This window comes from Martes martes, assembly GCF_963455335.1.
Source record: "Martes martes genome assembly, chromosome: 18".
Lineage (NCBI taxonomy): Eukaryota > Metazoa > Chordata > Mammalia > Carnivora > Mustelidae > Martes > Martes martes.
In genome coordinates this window covers 25,186,074-25,211,717 of record NC_137906.1, presented here as the reverse complement: position 1 = coordinate 25,211,717, position 25,644 = coordinate 25,186,074, and the positions used below count along the sequence as shown (strand labels likewise).

General features: G+C 36.2%; 1 protein-coding gene across 1 annotated transcript in view; it reads left to right on the top strand.

Annotated features, from left to right (window-relative positions):
- LOC308359786 (phospholipid-transporting ATPase ABCA3-like) overlaps window positions 1-25,644 on the top strand; it is a gene marked incomplete at both ends in the record, with an annotated part of 123,988 nt that overhangs the window by 88,590 nt on the left and 9,754 nt on the right. Inside the window, 5 exon segments of the mRNA XM_080831102.1 lie at window positions 3,205-3,427; window positions 7,186-7,338; window positions 8,221-8,399; window positions 14,743-14,868; window positions 15,096-15,290. Of these exon segments, the coding sequence (XP_080687228.1) occupies window positions 3,205-3,427; window positions 7,186-7,338; window positions 8,221-8,399; window positions 14,743-14,868; window positions 15,096-15,290 (876 nt within the window).

Here is a 25,644-nt window from a genome sequence, read left to right as displayed (position 1 = left end):
ATGATCCCTAGTCTCAGAACTGCCCTGACAGTGTCAGTACAAGGACTGGAAGAGGGGGCTGATATTTTAAATACCCAAGTTTACACAGCAACATCCTAAGGCCTACAAATAAATAGGAAAATACGGTCTATTCAAGGGAAGAAACTTGAATGACAGCAACCATCCCTGAAGTGCACACAGGGGAGCTGCTAGACAAAGACTTAAAACTACTGTCTTAAATAAGTGGAGGAAGTTAATTACCACTAAACCTACCCCACAAGAAATGCTAAAGGATTCCTTCAGGTTGAAATGAAAGAATGCTGGACAGTAATTCAAATAATGTAAAGGTCTCCAGTAAAGGAAATATAAAAACCAGCTGTCTTAGTCAGCTCTGACCACTCTAACAAAATAGATATGGTGGATTACATAGCACAGATTTATTCTCTCACAGTTCCAGAGGCTCGGAAGTCCAAGACCAAGGGGCATTTGATTTGGTTTTCCAATGAGGGCTCTCTTCCTGGTTTGCAGGTGACTCTCTTCTCACTGTGTCACACATGGCAGAGAGAGGAGAGATGGAGAGGGAGAGAGAGAGAGAGAGCAAGAAGGAGAGGGAGAGAGCAAGAGCGAGAGCTCAAGAGCCTGCTTTCACCTTTCTTATTGTAAGGACACGATCCCATCACAGGACCCCACCCTCAGGACCTCATCTTAACCTGATGACATCCTAAAGGCCACACCTCCAAATACCAGCACAGTGTAGATTAGGGCTCAAAAATACTAAGCTCCCAGCATTGAAGGTAAAGGAAGCTGCCTTGAGCTGAGTGATACAAACAGCCTCTGGAAGCTTGAGAAGGCAAAACATGGAAATTCCAAAAAAAAAGGAATTTCTCCTAGAGCCTCCAGAAGGAATACAGTCATGTGGACTTTTTAAATCTTAGTCTAGTGAGAACCACTCCAAAACTATAAGATAACTTTGTGTTGTTTCAGCCACCAATTTGTGAATTTGGTACAACAGCCTTAGAAAACAAATACAGAGGCTAATAGATACCTATCAGAATAGCTAAAATCTAGAAAGCTAAAATACCAAATATGGATACGAATTTGATGCAGTGGAGGGGGCAGTTATTACTGATGGGAACATAAATTGGTCCAGTTACTTTGGTAAACAATTTGGCATCTTCTTCTAAAACTTTGAAGATATATATATATATACATATATATACACACACACACATACAATATGTATATATGGTATATATATCTAAAACTTTTTTAGATATATGTATCTAAACTTTATATATATTCTAAAACTTTGAAGATATATATATGATATATGTATATGATCTCCAATGCATATATTTGTGCAGCAAGAGACATGTACAAAAAGGTTTTTAAGAATGCTATTCATAATAATAAACAATAAACATGGCAAACAACTCAAGTATTTATCAAATATAACAGATGAATAAAAGTGATACAATAATACCCCAGAATACTAAAGAGCAATGAAAATGAACTGCCACACTAGGCAACAGTGGGGATGAATTTCACAAATACAATGTTAGCAAAAGAAGCCAGGTAGGAAGAAGTACATACTATATAGTTCCATGTATAGTTGAAAAATAGAAGTAGTATTTGGGGATGTTTTTGTTAAAACTGTAAAGAAAAGAAGGAAAGTAATTATCATAGAGGTCAGGATAGTGTTGACCTTCACAGAGGAGGGAGATGCTGTGCCTTGAGTTGCATTGGTGTCTTTGGTAATTTTCACAGCAGTGTTTGTTTTGTAATATTTGAGTGATCTGTTCATCTGTATTTTGTATAATTTTGAATGTGTTACATTTCAAAATAAAATTTTCACTTGATAATTACTTTTAGAGACTGTCTACAAAAGTTTTTTTAAGACCCAAGATAAAATAAATTACAATGCTCATTCTGGCTATTTATATGCCTGATTTAAAAGATACTTCCATGGGGCACCTGGGCGGTTCAGTCAGTTAAGTGTCTGGCTTCAGCTCAGATCATTGTCCCAGGGCCCTGGGATCGAGCCCCATATGGGGCTCCCCGCTCAGCAGAGAGTCTGCTTCTCCCTCCCTTTCCCCCTGCTTATACTATCTCTCTTTCTCTCTCTCTCAAATAAATAAAATCTGTAAAAAAATAATAAAATATTCAACTGAATATCTTATCGATATTTTTGTTTATAGATTAATTTGGGGAATGGCTGCATTCTTACAATGTTGAGTCTTCCTACCTAAAAACGTACATTTTATAATTAGTGAAATCCCTAAACGTCATAAATCTTTCAACAAAAAAAAAATACCTAGATCATTCAAAATTCTAAATAAGTATTTACATTGACTGCATTTCTCTTGAGACTGAAATTCTGTGATGACAGAAGCAAAGTAGCCATGCCCATAATTCCCAAATATTTTCATCTATGCTATGTTTGTTTGTTTATTTACTTATTTTTGCTGCTTTTTCTACTACCACTGAGAATCTGCTTTCAATCACTGGTAGCTATTCTCAACTTAATCCTACCATCCACTTCTCAAGGTTCTTGCTACATAAACATTTAATAGCTCAAAATAAATGATTCTGGAATATTTGCAGAAACCACAGTTTTGACAACTTATAAGATGTCGATTTCTGGAGATTTATTTTCTGTAACAACTCTATAGATTTTCTGTTCCCCTTCTTAGATCCCCTCTAATTTTGAGTTTCCCTCTGTGCTTCTCAACTGAGTGGCTGACATGGGGAAAGGAGGAATAGGAAAACAGAGTAGAGTCAACAGGCAGAATCTAAAAATGGAGAGCTATGAAAGGCACGTCCTTAGCATTACAGTTTACATCTGCCAGAATGTAAATCTTAAAAAAAAAAAAAAAAAGTTTTTTCTCCTAGGTGATCTCATTTCTGGGAATACTGAGAATTTGGTTTACTTGGGGTTAGAGGAAGGAAAAGAAAGAATATACTTTGATCTTGTTCAAGGAGAACAAAATGAAACTTTCAAGTAGATGAAAACAAATAGAAAGGCAATTAGAGGAGATGTGTTCACTTGAGGGAGAAGCGGAAGAACCTCAATAGCCAGGCTCACAGACAAAATTGTTTGATTAATAAAATACTTAGTGTTCTAACAAAGGAAGACGTTTCCCCTTTTCTAAGTTATTAGACTGAATTCTTAGTCATTGCACAGTTTTCTCCACTTTGACTTTACTTGTGTACTCTCTGTCTCAGGTGGTGTTCCTGTTATCTGGATTGGATGAACTGACCAAGAATTACCGCTTTCTGGACACATTGATCATCTTCATGCTGTTTGGCTGGTCTGTCATTCCCTTCACGTACCTGATAAGTTTCCTTTTTTCTAGTCATACCAGTGCCTACATCAAGCTTGTGATGTTAAACTACTGTGCAGGAGTTTTCAGCGTAGTACTGGAGGTAGTAATAACCACAACGTCAGGTAAGGACATCACACCATTTCCCCCATAAATAAAGAAATACGGTCTTGAAGATAAGAACAATACAAAGTTATTTTGTTCTGGATTTCTGGGAAAACTTACACTACTTGTAAGTTAATAATCTTTTGCTAAGTATCACAGATGTTATAGGCATTATGTTGGGGGCAATGCAACACAAATTAAGACACTACATTTTCACTAACCCAGTCCTTCTGTCCACTGGCCCAGGCTCAGTGCAATATTTATTATTTCGTTTTCCTCCTTTGACTTTAAGATTACGGAGAGATTGATTGGACTGGCAATGATGGCAAAGAGAAGTTTCTTAGAGCACAAATGCTGCCACTACTTTATTAAATGACCCTGTAAACATTAATTAGATCTGCTTTAAGTAATTCAGCCATACTAGGTCTTGCAAAGACTGAGAGGAAGAGGCTTCTAACCCATTTACTGACCTTGGGCCTTGCCCTCCCACAAAAGAATTCCCTGAGATAGTTGGAGACCTATTTTAATACTCCTTGCATACCTCTTCAATGAGCAATATTAAGCCACATGAAGAGGAATTGATCTCTGAATAATAGACTAAGAAACATGTAGAAGCATTTATACTGTGGTGCTCATTTACTGAGTTAGTCACATTGCTGTCAATTAGTTTCTGTGTTAGTTTTCTATCGCTGCAGTAGCAGGTCACTGCAAACTTAGTAAATTATACAAATGTATCATCCTACAGCTCTGTAGATGAGAAGTCTATCAGAGGGCACATTGGGCTAAAATCAAGTTGGCTGGGCTGTAAGGCAGCATCTCTCTCAGAGGTCTTTTTATTTTTATTTATTTATTTTTACTATGTTCAGTTAGCCACCATATAGTACATCATTAGTTTTTGATATAGTGTTCAGTGGTTCATTAGTTGCATATAACATCTAGTACTCATCACAACACGTGCTCTCCTTAATACCCATCCCCCTGCTACTCCACCCCCAGACCCCCTCCCTTCTGTAACCCTCAGTTTGTTTCCCAGAGTCCATACTCTCATGGTTTGTCTCCCTCTCTGATCCACCCGCCTTCAGTTTTCCCTCCCTTCCCCAATGGTCCTCTGTGCTATTCTTTATGTTCCACATACTAGTGAAACCGTGTGACGATTGTCTTTCTCTGCTTATTTCACTTAGCATAATCCCCTCCACTTCCATCCATGTCGATGTGGATGGTGGGTTTTCAACCTTTCTGATGGTTGAGTAATATTCCATTGTATATATGAACCACATCTTCTTTATCCATTCATCTGTTGAAAGGCATCTCAGCTCTTCCCACAGTTTGGCTATTGTGAACATTGCTGCTATGAACATTGGGGTGCATGTGCTCCTTCTTTCACTACATCTGTATCTTTGGGGTAAATACCTAGTAGTGCAATTTCTGGGTTGTAGGGTAGCTCTATTTTTAACGTCTTGAGGAACCTCCATACTCTTTACCAAAGTAAAGCTTACATTCCCACCAACTGTGTAAGAGTGTTCCCCTTCCTCTACAACCTTGCCAACATTTGTTTCCTGCCTTGTTAATTTGTGCCATTCTAACTGGTATAAGGTGGTATCTCAGTGTGGTTTTGATTTGAATTTCCCTGATGAGTAATGATGAACACTTTTTCATGTGTCTGCTAGCCATTTGTATGCCTTCTTCTTTTTTTTTTTTTTAAGATTTTATTTATTTATTTGACCAAGAAATACACAGCAGTGATAGAGGGAACACAGGCAGTGGGAGTGGGAGAGAGAGAAACAGGCTTTCTGCCGAGCAGGGAACCCGGCATGGGGCTCAATTCCAGGACCCTAGGATCATGACCTGAGCTGGAGGCAGATGCTTAACGACTGAGCCACTCAGGCATCCCACTTCTTTCTTTTTTTTTTTTTTTAATTTTATTTTTTCAGTGTTCCAAGATTCATTGTTTATGTACCACACCCAGTGCTCCATGCAACACGTGCCCTCCTTAAAACCCACTACCAGGCTTCTTTGGAGAAGTGTCTGTTCATGTCTTCTGCCCATTTTTTTACTTGATTATCTCTTTTGGGGGTGTTGAATTTGAGAAGTTCTTTATAGATCTTGGACCTTTGTCTGTAGTGTCATTTGCGAATATATTCTCCCATTCTGTGGGTTGCCAACATTCCCTTTAAAATCAATGTTACACCTAAGGCCCTAGTCAATGTAGTAATAGGTGAGAATAAAGAATGTGAGATTAGAAAAGAAACTGAACTCATTCAGAGATGATAAGAAAATCAGGAAACTATTATCAGAAATATGGAGAATATAGAGAGAGACAAACCAAAACAGCAGATAGTAATTCTCCTTTTCTCTAAATCCTACAGAGAGTTAATTTTTGGTCATTACACACAAAATGGCCACACTGTTTATAATTGTATCCAGTTTGGTTGATTGGTATTCTACTCCTATTGGTCTGTACACATGCTGATCTGGAAGATAAGTATTTTTAAACATTATGCATGCATTTACAACCATTTTTTCCTTGGTTTTTGTATCCCTCCACACCCCATTCATATGGTATCCTTCAACAGTTTGTCAGCTAAGGAATCATATTACTTAAAAAATTTTTTTTAAATTTTTAAAATTAATTGCATAAATTGATTTTTGTTTTTATTACATGACAAAACTGAATCAAAACCAGTTATATTAGCATATTACTTTTCTTTATGTAGGAAGATCTTCCTCTACTCCTTAGAAGTAAGAGGATATTTATAGGGGCTCCTGGGTGGCTCAGTCGGTTAAGCTTCAGCTCAGGTCATGATCCCAAGGTCCTGGGATCAAGCCCCACATCAGCCCCTCTATTCAGTGGAAAGCCTGCTTCTCCGTTTACGTCTGCCGCTCCCGCTGTTTGTTCTCTCTCTTTCTGTCAAATACATAAATAGATTTTTTTTTAAAGAAGAAAAGAGAATATTTGTATTCTATGGAAAGAGGCTAAATACTTTGTAACATTAGCTCCTTGTTATTTTTGGCATCTATTCAGGTGGCCAGTCAGTGTCCAAAATTCTTTCTGGATACTAGATTATTTGCATATATGCCAATTGTTACCCTCTTTGAGGCAGGCTTGGTATGACTTTACCACTTAGAAAATTTATATCTTAGGAACTTCACTCATTCTCTGTCCTCCTTGGTTGACCATCTCACTTTTATCAAAGTGTCTTACAAAGATGTTTTTTGCCCAGGCATATCATCTTATATTTATTAGCAACAGTCTGAGCTCAGTCTTGAAGTCCTACAATGACCTTCGTTAACTTAACTTGTAATTGTGTTTCCTATTCCTTCATATATAGTCTTCAACTATTAAACACATTAAGTTAATATTTAAAGAAACCTCAGTGAGCTTTAAACTTGGTTCTCTGAAGATGTATCTCCTTTCAGCTGATAAAATATTTATCTCTTTCCTACTGTTGTCATATGCTGACTTTCCTACCACAACTTTGTTTCTTTATTCATCCATGTAAGATAAGAAAAATGAGAAATCAGTATGCATTTCCTATTCACATCAGGTGACAGAAGACAGGTTATATGGATATCAACTTTGCCGAGGATTTTCCAGTGCTGTAATTATCAACATAAACTATGCTACAAAACATATACTTAGTGGCAAGAAGTGAGAGTTTTGTGAGGATAATAATATAGCTTTGTAATTTTCTCCGTTTAATTCATTGGGGAGATTTTGTTTTCCTGGGGCAATTCATTTTGTATAAAGCATGCTAATGTTATCTTTTTAATCACAAAGGACCTGATTCTGAAAGCCTTCTACTTGATTCATTGATGGTGTTACCCATACATAACTTTGGGATGAGCATCAGTAAATATTTTGATAACCAAAATGCAAGGCTGCTGTGTTCCTCAAAAGACGTTCCTGCCTTCGTAAATTGTAGTAAAGCAAGTGAGTATCTGGGACTCGTCAGACACCACTGGCCTATTACTTATTTGATATACATAGCTCTACCTTTATTATTTTGAATCTTCACAATGACCATCAAGTTATGTGTTGTTATATTCACTTTGAGGAAACTAAGGTTTATACAAAATTGAATAACTTACTCTGTCACACAATTTGTACAAGTTAGAGCTAAGATTCAAAACTTTAGCATAATGCATTTTCTCATGGGATAGAATCTCCATGGATGAATGGATAAAGAAAATGTGATACATATTTACGTGTATATGCATATATTATATACACACATATACACACACATACACACACACTCACACACACACATATAAATATATGAATTTATAACCTTGTAATTATTACCTTTTTCTCATAAGCAATTGAAAAAGTGTCAGCCGTTTAGCACTTCCAACTTAGTTTAAATGTTAGTATTCCCTTATAGGTAAGAGTGTTTGCATATGTAGCATATTCCACGTGATTCTACTGCCACTGCTCCACATTTTCAGATCCACCATCTGAAGTAGTTTCAAAGGAAATGTATTTTGGGGCAAGGAAAGCCTCTGTTGCTACCCACTACTCTGATTAGTGTGAACAGGCATTCACCCAAAGGTTCTGGCTATATGGTACCATATTGGTAATAGATGCCTAGAACTATAGCAAGACAAAATTCATGGAATTAAAAGATCTTGAAGATATTTTGCATGACATATAAAGTCATCAAACATACCATTAAATATAGTATTTTGTGTTTATTTGATAATCATTCTATTTGATTCTGTAGTACTTCCAGTTTGTTGACTTCTTAGAGTTTTCTTATTGAAATAATTTTTTAACATAAACCTTTATCTTTTTCTTTGTCATTGATATCAGTCACTCAGATGAATATATATGGTTTAGAAAGAGATGCAATAGGAAAATTTTTAATTGCCATGGCTGTTTTGGGATTTATTTTCTTCATCTTGATTTTCCTTATGGAGACCACCTCATGGAAAGTGAAAACCTTTGTGTTTCGCTATATTTTCTTTGGTATCTACAAGAAATTTAATAAGGTAAGTACCTGGCTATGGATCTTAGGAATATCTCTAAGACCAAAAACATGTCTCCACCCATGCCGAATTCCATTATTGAATATAGAAATATAAATCAGTCTATGTTGATTGAAATCCATGTTAATCAGAGATCTTCATCGTAATTTGAACTTTGTGGTTTCTAAACATTCTGAGCTTTGCCAGTCAAAATATGTTATTTTTTATAGTTTTATTATAATAGAAAGCTTTCCTTTGAACATCTCTTATCAGAGGGCCATTTCCTCCCAAAGTGCTCATGCATCCTAATTTGGTGCTTAGCTATTTAACAAACTCCCAGGTGGTATTGATTCTGCCAGCCTACAGAATGCACATTTGATTGTAAGGCTCTATAGCAGTTGCTCTCAAAATCTGGCATTTACTAGATTCTCCTGGAAGTCTTCTTAAAATACAAGTTGCTGGTCTCTGCTCCATGAGTTGCTGATTTTGTGGACCTTAGGTAGGGCCTGAACTTGCATATGTAATACATTTTCAAGTAGTGCTTCTGCAACTCCTTCATGCTTTGAGAACCACTGTGTGAAGTGTTTTCAGAAGAAAGAATATTTTGAGGCAAAAGGAGCCTCTGTTATCAAAATAGATGAAATTGCATGACTGTGCCATAAGCTTAGACTTCAGTCCAAAGTCTTACTATGCCAATGTGGTCTTTCTTCACATTTCCCAGTACAGTCTGACTGCATAGGTAATCAAGACACAATGTACATGAGTAAGGTATGAATGATAGCACTAATGGAGGCATAAAAGGCAGGGAGTATCCCAGAATTGCCTCCAGAAGTGGGGAAGATGCTGAGCAAAGGCTCAGGTCTGGTGTCATCAGTAGAGCCAGTACCTGGTGTCCAGATCTTATGAGTGTCTCCTATTCAGCTGAGCCATTAATCTGCAAGATTACATAGGGGATTTCTCAGTGGGTAGGAAAAGCCCAGGAACTGAAGGGTCAGGTCAAGTGAAAAGCAAAAAGCTTGTTAGCACCAGCAAAGTCCAACACCCAAGGCTGAGGTCATACATTCCAAAGATATGCCTCAGGCACCTACTATGTACCTGGTATCATACTAGATGTTGGACAGGACTCAGATTCCTGAGAGAGGCCCAGGAGGAACAAACAGATTCCCAGACTTTGAAGGGAGGGTAAAGGAGACCTCCAGAGATGCAAGAGAAAGGGTTTCAGGACAGGGACCAAATCAGAGTTCAGACAAATACAATCCAAAAAATATGTGCTCTAATAAACAGAAACTCAAAATACTGTAAATGCATCTAGGTGCCACAAAACCAAGCTTTGGGCATTGGGTGACAGTTGATAAAGTGAGTCCAAGGCATAGAGGTCAACTTAGGAACAGACAAGGAGCTGGAAAACATTCAAGGAGCTATTATTATGTCTGGAGCCAAGGTATTGGAAGGCAGGGCAGGATGACTGCAACAAATAATACATTATATGTTAAAAAAAAAAAAAGTGATGTGGCTGAGCTGGGAAAAGCCTCCAAAGTGCCATGCTAAGGATCTTAAACTTCATTCTGAGGGCAGTCGAGTTGTGGGAATGAGGAATTTAATGGCAAAATTATATGGACTTGGGATTTTCTTTGAGGGAAAGTTTGTAATAAGAGTTTCAAATTACTTAACATTGGAGTGTGCAGGTTTTCTATTCTTTTCTCATTTTGCACTTTTTAAGGAATGTGCCAGTTTCATCTAAATCATCAAATGTATTGACAGCAATCTGTTCACAGTGTTCTTCTGTTTTGTTCTTAATATCTGTTAGTAGTTTGTGGTTTTTCTGCTCCCCCAACCTTGTTTTCTTAATTACTCTTGGTGGGTATTTAACCTATTAATCTCTCCGAAGAACAAACTTTTGAATTTTTTACTTCTCTGTTATATCTTTTGTTTTCTATTTTACTGATTTATTTTCTTACCTTTATTTTTCTGTCTTGCTGTCTTGTGAGGCCATAATAACTTAGAGAATAATAGCTATAAATAATGCTACAAAACAGAAAAATTACAGATGAATTATGCTTATGGACACAGATGCAAAAATCCTTCACAAAAATGTTAGTTTGAATTCATCACCTGGTAAGGTTTATTACAGGAATGCAAGCATAATGTAACACTTTATTTTTTCTTAATTTTTAACTTAAGTTCAATTTACGTTAACAGTGTAACACTTTAAGTCACCATACTATCAAAACATAATTCACTATATTAATAAGAAAAATCAAAAAAACAATTACAATCCTGAGAGAGTCAGAAGAAAGATTTGATAAAATTATATTTCTTATAAAATTCTTTAGCAAACCAAAACCAGAAAGGAACTTCCTTAATATGGTAAAAAGTAACCACAAAAAAATCTATATCAAATATTATGATTATTTTTTTAAGATTTCATTTATTTACGTGACAGAGAGCACAAGCAGGAGGAGTGGCAGGCAGAGGGAGAGGGAGAAGCAGGCTCCGCACTGAGCAGGGAGTCCACTGCAGAGCTCGATCCTAGGACCCTAGGATCATGACCCAAGTTGAACAATGTTAGATTAGTTTCAAGTGTCAACATAGTATGTTCACAAGTTTATATGTTATGCTATGCTTACCACAAGTATAGCTACCATCTGTCACCATACAACACTACTGCAATGCCATTAACTATATTCCCTATGTTATACCTTTTATTCTCTTTTATTCCATTTTTAAATTCCATTTTTATCCAATTTATTATAGGTTTTAATGCAATAGGGCAAGAAAAAAATGATAGGCATAAAATTGTGAAAATTTTAAAATTCATTATTTACAAATGACAGCATTGTGTACATAGTTAAAGGAATGAAATTGTTAAAATTATTATTGCTAAATACAAAGTCTGTATAGAAAAATCAGTTATATATCCATATATAAGCCACAAACAAGTGAAATGTAAAATGTTGTTATTCAAATAACATAAAAAGAAAAAATATCTAGGAATAAGTCTAACAGAATTTATACAAGACCTTTATATGGAAAAGTACAAACAGTATTGAGTGATTAAAGAAGACATATAAATGAAGGAATACCATGTACACTTGCTTTGGAAAACCCAATATTGGGAAAATGATAGTTTTTTCCCAAATTGATCTAAAGATTCAAAACAATTCCAATCAAAATGCTAGTGGGTATTTTTGTGTGTGCATGTTTGTGTGTGGAAAATGATCATCTGATTCTAAAGTTTGCATGGAAATGCAAATTGCCAAGGATAGCCAAGGAAATGTTGAAGGAGAACAAAAGTGGCACACTAATACTACCATATATAAGTATTTTATATAAACTATAGTGACTAAAACAGACAAATAAAACAATGTATTAGAAAAATAATTTTCCTTAAGGCGTGGTTATTTGTAGTAGCTTGGAATTTTTCTTTTTTAGAAATGCAAGTTCTTGGGGCACCTGGGTGGCTCAATGGGTTAAAGCCTCTGCCTTTGGCTCAGGTCATGATCTCAGGGTCCTGGGATCGGGCCCCGTTTTGGGCTCTCTGCTCAGCAGGGAGCCTGCTTCCCCCTCTCTCTCTCTGCCTGCCTCTCTGCCTACTTGTGATCTCTGTCAACTAAAAAACAAAAAAAAAGGGAAATGCAAGTTCTTGGGCCCCACCCCAGACCTACTAAAATCAGAAGCTTTTGGTTTTATTTTATGTTTTATAAGCCACACAGCTGATTCTGACACATGCTAAAATTCAAGAACAAAAGGGATAGAATGTCTAGAAATAGATGCACAAATATGTGGTCACCTGATATATGACAACATTGACACATAATGCAGTGGAGAAAGGATATTCTTTTCAGTTAATGGTGCTGATTCAGTTGGTTATCCACATTGAGAATAATGAAGTTGACTCCTGTCTTACTCCATACAAATCATTTGTAACTTACAGCTTTTCTGTAGATCTAAATGTGAAAGGTAAAATAATAAACTTTTAGAGCAAAAACATAGCAAATACCTTCATGATAGTGAGGGCATCATTATCAAAAGACATCAAGTGGATGAAAAGGCAAGTCACCAACTGGAAAAAGATTTTTGAATTGTTAATCAGTAAGAGAAAGACAAAAAGCCCAATTTAAAAGTGGGCAAAAGACTTGGGACACTGACTTTACAGAAAAGAATATCCAAATATGCAATAAATATATGTAAAAATTCACAACATTTGTAGTCATCAGTAAATGCTAATTAAAGCCACTAAAGGACACCACAGCATACTCTAAAAATAGTAAGTGCTGAGGCTGCAGAATGACTAGAAATCTCAAACACTGGTGTTGGAAATATAAACTGATAACTCTTTAGAAAACTGTCTGGCATTACCTTCTAAAGTATTGTCTTCATATGTTTATGAAAAGGAGCATATACTGAGACCCAGAAGCTCCCCTTCTAGGTATAAATCCAACAGATATGCACACTCATGTTCACCAAAAGACATTTACAAGAATGTTCACACAGCATTATTCATATAGACCCCCTTTAAAAAAGAGAAAGAAGCAGACCATATGTTTGTCAGTCATATAATGGGCATTAGGGGAAAGAAGGGAAAACTGAAGTGGAGGGGAAATCAGAGGGGGACATGAACCGTGAGTGATTATGGACTCTAGGAAACAATCTGAGGGTTTCAGAGGGGAGACAGGTTGGGGGGGATGGGTTAGCCTCATGATGGTTATTAAGGAGGGCATGTGTTGCAATGAGCCCTGGGTGTTATACGCAAAAATGAATCATGGGATGCTACATCAAAAACTAATGACGTACTGTATGATGACTAATGTAACATAACAAAGAAATGTCCGTTCTCACAATAGAATATAGCAACAAGAAGAAGCAGGCTATAACTCATAAGGAACAGCATGGAATAATAACACAACTATAATACTGCCCCAAAGAAGCCAGACACAGAAAAGTTACATAAAGTAGAATTCTGTTAAGAGAAAGAGACAGTGAGACCAAGAAACAGACTCTTAACAAACTGACAGTCACCAGAGGGGAGGTTGATTGGTGGAATGGGTGAAATAGGTGAAGGGGATTAAGAGTACACATCACAATGAACATGAGTCATATGTAGAATTGTCGAATCACTATATTGTACACCAAAAACTAATTTAAAACTGTGTATTTACTGGAATTAAACTTAACTTAAAAATTAAAAAATAAAGTAGAATTCCATTCATATAAATTTCAAAAACAGACAAAACTAATATATAATATTTGGAGTTACAAGTCAGGATTCCAGTTACTGTTGAGGTAATGCTCTGTTTTCTTTATCAGGGGTGGTTACATAAATATGCTGACCTTGTGAAAAAGATGTGGATTTATGATTTATGCACTTGTCTGGATATGTTGTGCTTTAAGAGTTTAGACTAAAAGTGGCATTAAAATTATTCAGCATATTTTGCACTAATCTACAATAAAATCTTTAGTTCCTAGAATTGAACCAATGTTAATTTCTTTATTTGATCAGTGTACCGTGACTATGTAAGGTGTTAACATTAGAAGGCTAAAATGCATACTGGTATTATCCTGTGTTTATAATTGTCTATAAATCAAAAATTTTTCAAAACAGGAAGTTAAAAATTAAAGTAGAGTAATGGACAAATCTTAGATTATTCTTTCATACTCTTTCTACCATGTGGAATGCCCTGCCCTTTTTTCTCCCTTCCCATTATAAGTCTCCTAATTAGCTCCTATTTATTTTTTTAAATTCAGTTTATTTACCTTGTGAAATGGTCCTTGGATTCCACTCTTCCTTTCAGAAAAGAAAGAGTTAATCTTCCCTATTCTTAGTTCTATTAATATCTTATAAAATAAATGTAATTAGCAAATAGTATTTGTTATAATTTATAGTGTGTGTTGTGGTTCCAGTTTTTTTTTAAGATTTGATTTACTTATTTGAGAGAGTGAGAGAGAGAGAGAGAGAGAAAGAGCATGAGAGGAGAGAGCAGGAGAAGCAGACTCCCTGGTGAGCAGAAAGCCTGATGTGGGACTCGATCCCAGGACTCCAGGATCACGACCTGAGCCGAAGGCAGTCACTTAACCAACTGAGCCACCCAGGAGCCCATGGTTCCAGTTTTTGATGAAGTGTCCATTTTGATAGGAACAAGCTACTTGCTCATGGGTAGGAGTATAGTTTTTAAACTTCAGAAATAGGGGATAGGTTTATACACGACAGTGTGACAGGTATGTAGGAAGTTTTTTGGGAATGATTTGAAATTTCTGTTCTGACATCTTTGAGATTAATCCCCAGTTAAGCCTTCCTGAAACCAACCAGTTATCTAGACTAGATGTCTAAGAGGTCTCCATTTCTATGATGCTGTTTTTGAAAATATAGGAAATAATGTACACAGAATTATCTGGGCAATCTGAAGATGATGATGTGCAATATGAGAGAAACAGAATCCCGGAGCAACCTCAGGAATCCCTGAATTTCACAGTACTTATTAAGGAACTCACAAAGGTAATATTGTTCAATGGCCAATTTATGATTTCATTCCTATTAAAGATCATGTCATTAGCATCAAGGGCTCACTGTGGTCTTCTGAATCTGTGTGTATTAGTCCAATAGAGTAGGAGAGTTTTTGTGAAGTTGTCTGAGGTCCGTAGTGGTCCATAGGGGTCTGGTGTATTTTTTTAATTTAACCTATGAATATCCTTTGCTATATTGTGTTTTCTGCATTTTTTAAGATATATTTTACATGTCCAGCTGTTTTGGCTGTCAGAAATATCTCCCTTGGAATCCAAAAGAAGGAATGCTTTGGATTGCTTGGATTAAATGGAGCTGGAAAAACTACTACCTTCAAAATATTGACTGGAGAAGAGACTGCTACCTCTGGGGATGTGTTTATTGAGAACTTAAGTATCACCAAAAATCTTCTAGAGGTGAGAAACGATTACTATCTGAGATGTGAGTAGCATGATTACTTGGGGGAGAGATAAGAGGAAAGTAGTGGAAAGTGATAGGTAGGAATCATGGCAGGTATTGATATGGATACTGTGGACTCAGCCAGTGGATTTCAGAGGGAGAAATACATTTTTGAGGGAAGTGATAGGATAATAAGAGCAGCCTTACTCTGAGAATCTAAGACAAGAGTGTCTTTACTGTTCTTTGAAACTACTGGAGAATGAGATGGTGAAATAGGAGGCTTCTAACTTTCCCTCATTCCATGGATACACGAATAAATAGTTACACAGAGATCATTTCCTTCTGCGAGAAATCCAGAAATGAATTGGGAGATTCTTACACATCATACAATTGAGGAAATACTCACATAAAAAAGGGTAGGATAAGCTGGAACACATTCTCTCTGTAAACCCCACCTACAACACAGTGTCTTACATTCAGGAGGGAATCCCCAATTCCCAGCTTCTGCCTGAGCACTGAGAAGTTTAAACCATACATGTAGCTCCTCAGTTTTTATGGCTTCCACCCAAGGGACTGGTCCCCAAATCTTCTGGCTCTGGGTCTGACAGGATGGCTCAGCACAAAGCAAGTAGGCCAACATACCCAGCTCCCAGTTTCTTGCCAGGAGGGACTAGACTACATATCTAACATCCCAACAGAAGTTGAACTTCAAATTAATCTGCATCTGGGAACTAATGGGGCAAGCAATTAGTACTCTTCCAGGAACCTGAATGAGCTTGTGGGCTCTTCCTCTGCTTGATGGGATTTGATACACCCTAATCTCCCAGGGTCACTAACATAAGCAATGGTTTTGACAAGCACAAAGTTTTAAGAGGTTTGGAGAACCCCTGGCCAGATGATTTCTTCTCCTATGTGAGGCCAGCTTATCTAGGCAGGGAGAGTTGGCTTTTTTATTTAATTAATTTATTTAATGCAATATAGAAAGGAAAAATGAAGAGACAGTGAAATATATTATAAACAAAAGAGGAAGGTAAATATCCAGAAAAGACCCTAATGAGATAGGTGGTTTATCTGCCGGAGAGTTCAAAGCAATGATTTTAAGTATGCTAACCAAGTACAGGAGACCAAAGAATGATCTAAATGAGAATTTCAACAAAGAGAAGCATAAAAGTATCAAAAATCATATATCTGAAGAATCCAACAACTAAACTGAAAAATTCAATAGAGGAATTCAGCAGTGGACTACATCAAGCAGAAGAAAGGATAAGATTTCAAAGACAAGTCAGTGGAAATCCTCTGATCAGAGAAAAAGGAAAAGAAATGAAAAAAGTGAAGATAGCATGAGAAACATAAGGGACAGTGTCAGGAGGACCAATATATGCATTACGGAAGCTTAAGAAGGAAGAAAGAGAAAGGAGCAGAAAGCTTATTCAAATAAGATGGATAAAAACTGCAAAACTGGGGAAGGACATAGGCATCAGATCTAGAAGACCAAAGCATTAAAAGAAAAATGTGCATCCAAAGAAACCCACACTGAGACACATAATCAAATTATGAAAAGTTAAAGACAAAGAATTTTGCAAATGGCAAGAGGAAAGTGACTTATTACATACAAGAGAACCCCCATTAATGTTCAGAAAATTGTTCAGCAGAAACAGGCTAGAAGTGAGTGGGATGATATAGTCAAAAAATAAAATAAAATAAAAAACAAAACAAAATGCTGAAAGACAAAAATTGCCAACAAAGAGTACTATACCCAGCAAATGTGTACTTCAATATAGGGGAGATAAAGACTTTCTTAGACAAACAAAAGCTGAGGGAGTTTAACACCACTAGAACACTCTTACAAAAAAAAACAGCAAAACAAAACCAAAAAAAACAAAACAAGACAAAACAAAAAGACTAAACAGAGTTCTTCAAGTTAAAAGAAAGGACACTAAACAATATGAGAGCCTAACAAAATATGAAGCTCATTGATAAAGATCAAAACCAGCAATGTTTTACTATATTGGTGGTGGGTAAATTGCTTTTAATTATACTGTAAAAGCTAAAAAAAAATATTTAGGGGCACCTGGCAATTTTTAGGTGTCTGCCTTTGGCTCAGGTTATGATCCCATGATCCTAGGATGGAGCTCCCTGCTCAGCAGGAAACCTGTTTCTCCCTTTCCCACTCCCCCTGCTTTTGTTCACGCTCTTGCTGTGTCTTTCTCTGTTAAATAAATAAAATCTTAGAAAAATAGAAAAGAAAAAAGTATTTAAACAGCTGTAACTAAGTTATGTTAATGGATATATAATACAAGACAGGTAGATATAAATTGTGACATAAATAGCATATAATGTGGAGGAAAAAGAGAAAAGCAGAGAATTTAAGTTGTTAAAAAGAGCTTAAAAGAGACTGTTATAAAACATTTGGTGTAAGCCCCTTGGTAACCACAAAGGAAATATCTGAGAAGTTACATTAAAGAAAAGGAAAAGGAATTAACACCTGTCAGTCAATCAGTCAATCAAAAAGCAACAACAATGACACACAAAGGAATACAGCAAGAGAGAAAAAGAGGGACAGAAGAACTATAAGACAAACAAAAAACAGTTAACAAAATGGCAATGACAAATCCTTCTCTATCAGTAAGTCTCAACAGACTAAACTCCCTGCCCCTCCGCCAAAAAACAAACAAACAAACAAAAACAAAAAAAAACAAAAACAGGCTGAATGGATAAGATCCAACTGTGATCTTATTAATTCTTTCAAAGAACCAGCTTCTAGTTTCACTGATGGTTCTGCTGTTTTTCTCATTTCTATTTCATTGATTTCTGCTCTAATCTTTATTATTTCTCCTCTCCTGCTTGCCTTAGGCTTTATTTGCTGTTCTTTCTCCAGGTCCTTTAGGTGTAAGTTTACCTTGTGCATTTGGGATTTTTCTAATTTTTTGAGAGATGCTTGGATGGTTATGTATTTCCCTCTTAGGACTGCCTCATTCATATATGGAACATAAGGAATAGTGCAGAGGACAATAGGGGAAGGGAGGGAAAACTGAATGGGAAAAAATCAGAGAGGGAGACAAACAATGTGAGACACTTGACTCTGGGAAACAAACTGAGGGTTGTGGAAAGGGAGGTGGGTGGGGTAATGGGGTAACTGGGTCATGGGAATTAAAGAGGGCATGTGATAGAATGAGCATTGGGTGTTACATTCAACTAATGAATCATTGAACATTATATCAAAAACTAACTATACCTTGGCTAATTGAATTTAAATTTTAAAAAAAGGAAAAAAGAAAATGAAAAAAAAAAGAGATCCAACTGTGATGTGTCTACAAAAAACTCTTTCAGATTCAAGGATATGCATTGGCTGAAAGTGAAGTTAAGGAAACATATTTCATACAATTGGTAAGCAAAAGAAAGCAGGAATGACTAGACTTATGTCAGACAAAGTAAACTAATTAAAACTGTCAGGAGACTCTAATGATAAAAAGTGTCAATTCAATAGGAGGATATAATAATTGTAAATATATATGGACCTAACATCAGAACACCTAACTATATGAACAAATACCAACAGATCTGAAAAAAGAAACTGATACAATAACAGGAAACCTCAGTAATGGATAGAACACCCAGACAGAAAATCAGTAAAGAGTGAATTTAACCAACATTGTATATCAAAATGGACCTGACAAACAGAACTTTTAACACAACAGCAAAAAAATATACATTCTTTTCAAGCACACAAGGAGTATGTTAGATGACATGTTTGGATGACATGTTAGGTCACAAAACAAGTCTTAACAATTTAAAAAAGATACTGATGTGGAAAACTTTATGTCAGTGCCCCTCCAAAATAGAATTATCATATGGTCTGGAAATTCTCCTTCTGGCTATATAAAATCCAAACAGACCAATAATGACTATGGAAATTGTAGTAATAATCAAACCTCCTCTAAGAAAGAAAAGCCCAGGACCAGATGATTTCAGTGGTGAAGTCTACCCAATGTTTAAAGAATTAATGCCACTTCTTCCCAAAATCTTCCAAAAAATTGAAGGTAACACTTTCAAACTCAGTTTACAAAGTCAAAATTATTCTCACACCAAAGCCCATATAAGGACACTACAATAAAAGGAAACCATAGGCCAATATTGCTGATGAATATAGATGCAAATATTCTCAACAAAATACTAGTAAACTGAATTCAGTAGTGCAATTCAAGCATCATGCACCCACATCAAGTGGGATTCATCCTTGAGATGCAAGGATAGTTCAACAAATAGAATCAATAAATGTGATCTCTACATTAATAGAATAAAAGGTTAAAATCACATGATCATTTCAAAACGTTCTGAGAGAGTATCTCATGATGAATGCAAAGTGATATTTCATTGTTGTTTTGATTTGCCTATTTTCTTGCTTATTGGCCATTTGTTTATATTCTTTGAAGAAATGTCTATTCAACTCCTTTGCCCATTTTTGAATCAATCTGTTGTTGTTGTTGTTGACTTTTAGGTCTTCTTTATAAGTCCCAGGTATTAATCTCTTATGGGATATAAAATTTAGTTTCTTCAGGGCACCTGGGTGGCTCAGTGGGTTAAGCCTCTGCCTTCGGTTCAGGTAATGATCTCAGGCTCTCTGCTCAGTGGGAAGCCTGCTTCCCTCTCTCTCTCTGCCTACCTCTCTGCCTACTTGTGATCTCTCTCTGTGTGTCAAATAAATAAATAAAATTTTTTAAAAAAATTTAGTTTCTTCCTCCCATTCTGTGGGTTGCATTTTTTTTTAAATTAAATTTTTTATTTATTTTCAGCGTAACAGTATTCATTGTTTTTTCACCACACCCAGTGCTCCGCATTTTTACTTTGTTGATAGTGGTTTTTTGATGCACAACATTTTTAAATTTTCATGAAGTCCAATCTTTTCTTTGCCTTTGGTGTCATATTTTAGAAATCATTGCCAAATCCGATGTTGTGAAGCATTGGACCTTGCCTTTTTCCCTCCTTAGTCTGTTTAGCTAGAGGTTTGTCAATTTTTTTATCTTTTCAAAGAACCAACTTTTGGTTTCACTGATGTTCTTTATTGTTTTTCTCTTCTCTCTTTCATTTATTTCTGCTCTGCTCTATTACTTCCTGCTTTCTGCTAGCTTTGTGTTTAGTCTCTTCTTTTTATGTTTCCTTGGTTGTAAAGTTAGATTGTGGATTTGAGATGTTATTTTTTATGTAAGTGTTTAAAGCTACAATTTGGCTCTTAAGCAGTACTTTCACTGAGCCATATAAGTTTTGGTACGTTCTGCTTTCATTTTCATTCATCTTTACATTTTTCTAACATTCTTTGTGATTTCTTCTTTGATCCCTTGTTTAAAAGGGTGTTCAATTTCTACAAATTTATGAATTTTATAGTTTGATTTTGTAATTCATTTTTAACTTCTTCACATTGTAGTTAAAAAGTATTTGGTATGATATCCGTCTTTTTTAATCCATAGAGACAATTTATGGCCTAAAGTATGTTCCATTCTGGAAAATATCCCATGTACACTTAACTACATCAAAAACTAATGATGCACTATATATTGGCTAGCTAAACATAGTAGAAAATTAAATTTAAAAAGGAAAGAATGTATATGCTGTTGTTGTTGGATAGAGTGTTCTCTATGTTTCCTAATCTAGTTGGTTGGTTGTATTTTCAAGTGGGTATTGAGGTATCAAACTGTTATTGTACAACTATTTCTCCCTTAAATTCTATCAATTTTTTGCACCATATATTTTATGATATGTTATTAGTTGCATAGATATTTATAACTCTTGTATTTTTTGCTGCATTGAAATTTTTACTAATATTTCATGTCCTTTTTCTCATATTTTTTAAGCCTATTTAGTCTGATATTAGTATAATTAGCCTACCATTTTCGTTACTATTTGCATGGGATACCTTTTTCCATCCTTTTACTTTCAATGTATTTGTATCCTTGGATCTAAAGTGAGTATCTTGTAGACAGCCCATAGTTGGATCATGTATATATTTTTTTAGAGCAAAAGAGTGAGTGGGAGGAGGAGACAGGGAAAGAGAATGAGAGAATCTGAAGCATTCTCAAGGCTCCATGCCCAGTGTGGAGCCCAATGTGGGGCTCAATCCCACAACCCTGAGATCATGACCTGAGTAATCTTAGCACTTTGAATATTTTGGCCTACTGCTTTTTTCTTCTTCTTTTTCAAGATTTTATTTATTTATTTGAGGGCAAGAGAGAGAGAGCATGAGTGGGGAGGGGCATAGGGAGAGCGAGAAGCAGACTCCCCGCTGAGCAGGGAATCCGATGCAGGACCTGAGCCAAAGGCAGACGCTTAACCAACTGATCCACCCAGGCACCCCTGGCCCACTGCTCTCTGACCTAAAAGTTTTCTAATGAGAAATCTTATTGAGGATCTCATGTCTCTTCTTTAAGATTCTCTCTTTGGTTTTGGAAAGTTTGATTTTAATTCATCTTGATGTGGGTCTCTGAGTTCATCTCGACAAGAATTCATTGAACTTCTTGATTGTTCATATGCATGTCTTTCACTGAATTTGAGAAGTTTTTAGCCATCATTTCTTCAACTATTCTTTCTATCTCTTTATCACTCTCTTCTTTTGAGACCCTAACAATACATGTTCATCCACTTGATAGTATTGCACAAGTTTTGTAGGCTTCATCCACTTTTCTTCAATCTTTTTTCTTTCTGTTTGATGGGCTCAGTGATTTCCATTATCCTATCTTTTTATCTCCTTCTTCTTTCTTCTGCCTACTCAAAATTGCCTTTGTACCCCTCCAGTGAATTTTTCACTTCAGTTATTAAATTTAATAGTTCTAGGACTTCTTTTAGATTCTCTTTAGATTTTCTATCTCTTTACTGATAATTCCCATTATGTTTATACATTGTTTTCTTGACTTTCTCCATGTCTTCCTTTAGTTCTTTGATCATCTTTAAGAAAGTAGTTTTAAAGTATTTGTGTAACAGATCTATCATCAGGTCTTACTCAGGGACAGTGTCTATTGACTTATTTTCTTCCTTTGAATGGGCTCTACTTTCCTGTTTGTGAAAGAAGCAGCAATAAGCAATTAGAACACAGAGGCCCAATATTTGGAGGACAGGATCCCTTTAGGCCAGCTGGCTCCCCCAGCTCTTTGCAAGCTGCTCCAGGAACACATGCACAGATGCTACCATAGTGCTAGGAATAAAGGATGGTAAGTGCTAGTGTGCCAAAAGCTGGAATGGATTAAAATTAACCCCAATTTATGGTCTAAATCGTCTCTTGGAATTCCAAAGCTTTCAATATACTCCAGAGTTCCAAAATAGTTCTATCAGTCAGATTCTGCCAGTGTAATATAGTCTAGATGGGGAGATAAATTGGAGCTTCCTACTCTGCCATCTTTCCAGAATCTGCTGAATCTGTTTTTTTTTAATGTTATGAGTTAACTTTAAATTATTTTTTTTACATTTAAAAAAATTTTTATATGTTCAGTTAGTCAACATACAGTTTTTGATACAGTGTTCAACAATTCATCAGTTGTGTATAATGCCCAGTGCTCATCACAACACGTGCCCTCCTCAGTACCTGTCTCCCAGTTACTCCATCCTTCCAGCCCCACCCTTCTGTAACCCTCAGTTTGTTTCCCAGAGTTCAGAGCCTCTCATGGTTTGTCTCTCTCTCTGATTTATTCCCATTTAGTTTTCCCCCTCTTCCCCTATGGTGCTCTGCACTATTCCTTATGCTCCACATATGAATGAAACCACATGATAATAGTCTTTCTCTGCTTGATTTATTTCACTTCGCATAATACCCTCAAGTTCCATCCATGTCAATGCAAATGGTAGTATTCATCCTTTCTGATGGCTGAGTAATATTCCATTTGTATTTATGAACCACATCTTCCTTATCCATTCATCTACTGAAGGACATCTCAGCATCTTCCACAGTTTGGCTATTGTGGACATCGCTGCTCTGAACATTGGGGTGCATATGCGCCTTTTCACTACATCTGCATCTTTGGGGTAAATACCTAGTAGTGCAATTGCTGAGTCATAGGGTAGCTTTATTTTTAACATCTTGTGGAAATACTGTCTTCCAGAGTGGCTGTACCAGCTTGCATTCCTACCAACAGTGTAAGAGGGTTCTCCTTAGTCCAAATCCTTGCCAGCACTTGTTGCTTCCTGTTTTGTTAATTTTTGCCATTCTAACTGATGGTAAGGTGGTATCTCATTGTAAGCTTTACCCTTAAGGTCAGGAACACGACAGGGATGCCACTCTCACCATTATTGTTCAACATAGTACTAGCAGTCCTAGCCTGAGCAATCAGACAACAAAAAGAAATAAAGGGAATTCAGATGGCAAAGAGGAAGTCAGAATCTCTCTCTTCACAGATGATATGATACTTTATGTGGAAAACCCAAAAAGACTCCACCCACAAGTTTCTAGAACTCATACAGCAATTCAGCAACATGGCAGGATACAAAATCAATGCACAGAAATCAGTTGAATTTCTCTACACTAAAAATGTAATTTAAGAAAGATAAATTAAGGAATCAATTCCATTTACAATAGCATCAAAACCCATAAGATACCTAGAAATAAACCTAACCAAAGAGGTAAAGGATCTATACTCTAGGAACTACAGAACACTTATGAAGGAAATGGAGGAAGACACAAAGTGATTCCATGCTCACGGATTGGAAGAATAAACATTGTGAAAATGTCTATGCTACCCAGAGCAATCTATGCTTTCAGGGCAATCCTTATGAAAATACCATCGACATTTTTCACAGAGCTGAAACAAACAATTCTAAAATTTGTGTGGAACCAGAAAAGTCCCCCAAATCACCAGGGGAATATTGAAAAAGAAAACCAAAGCTGAGGGCATCACAATGCCTGACTTCAAGTTATATTACAAAGCTGTAAGCATCAAGACAATATGGTTCCAGCACGAAAACAGACCTATAGGCCAATGGAACAGAATAGGGAGCCCAGAAATGGACCCTCAATTCTATGGGCAACTAATCTTCAACAAACCGGGAGAGAACATCCAATGGAAAAAAGACAGTCTCTTAAATAAGTGGTGCTGGAAAAATTGGACAACCACATGCAGAAGAATGAAACTTGACCATTCTCTTACACCATACACAAAGATAAACTCAAAATGGGTGAAAGACCTCAATGTGAGACAGGAATCCATCAAAATCCTAGATGAGAACATAGGCAGTAACCTCTTTGACATCGGCCACAGTGACAAGACAAGACATGTCTCCAAAGGCAAGGGAACCAGAAGCAAAAATGAACTTTTGGGACTTCATCAAGATAAAAAAGTTTCTTCACAGCAAAGGAAACAGTAAACAAAACTAAGAGACAATGCATGGAATGGGAGAAGAAATTTGCAAATGACATTTCAGATAAAGGGCTGGTATCCAGGATCTATAAAGAACTTACCAAACTCCACACCCCCCCAAAAAAATAATCCAGTCAAAAAATGGACAGAAGGTATGAACAGACCTTTCTCCAAAAAAGACATACAAATGGCTAACAGGCACATGAAAAAATGTTCAACATCACCAGCCATCAGGGAAATACAAATGAATTATTTATTTAATTAATAAGCTTTCATTGTTAAAAATGAAAAAAAAAGTGGCCTTCTCACTGTATCAAAATATTTTTTGTTCAAAATATTGCAAGATGTATTGAGTTCTAACACCTGAATTGAGTGTAGTCTTAGAAATTTCTTTTAAAACTTGTAAAGTATAGAGGTTTTTAAAATATTCACTGTTTTTATTACTGATGTTAACTAAAATTTTAGTCAGATATTTTGTCTAAATATTATAAAAATTTTTATAGTACATTAAGTCTTCCTTTACCATCAATATATGGCTGGAGTAAGAGCTAGGATCTTAGTTCTACTCACCTACATTTTAAACGATGGTCATAAAGTCATATGGCATATAAAAGAGCTGCGGAAGACCCTGTTATTGCCCAACTATCTACTGCCACTATCAGAAAGTAGGATGTCACTGAGCTGAACCTAGATATTATTGTCGAACATCTCCTTCTAGACAGTCTTCAGTTATGATATTCTAGCATCCCTTGAGACTAAACCAATGAAGACTTATAAGAGAAAACAAGGTACCGTTATTCAAAAATACCCACCCAGTTATTAACATTGTACATCACACTGGTTGTTTAGATCTCTTACTTTTTAGGGTAATCAGAATTTCCTCTAGAGAAGTTTGAGCCGATGGTAGACTGACCTCTTTCTAGCTCATTCTGCTTCTCCAGGTGCATATACTTATGTAAATAGGTGTACTGTTAATTTAAGATTATTTTCCACTTATTTCATAGATTGATTACAGCATATATATGGAGATAACATC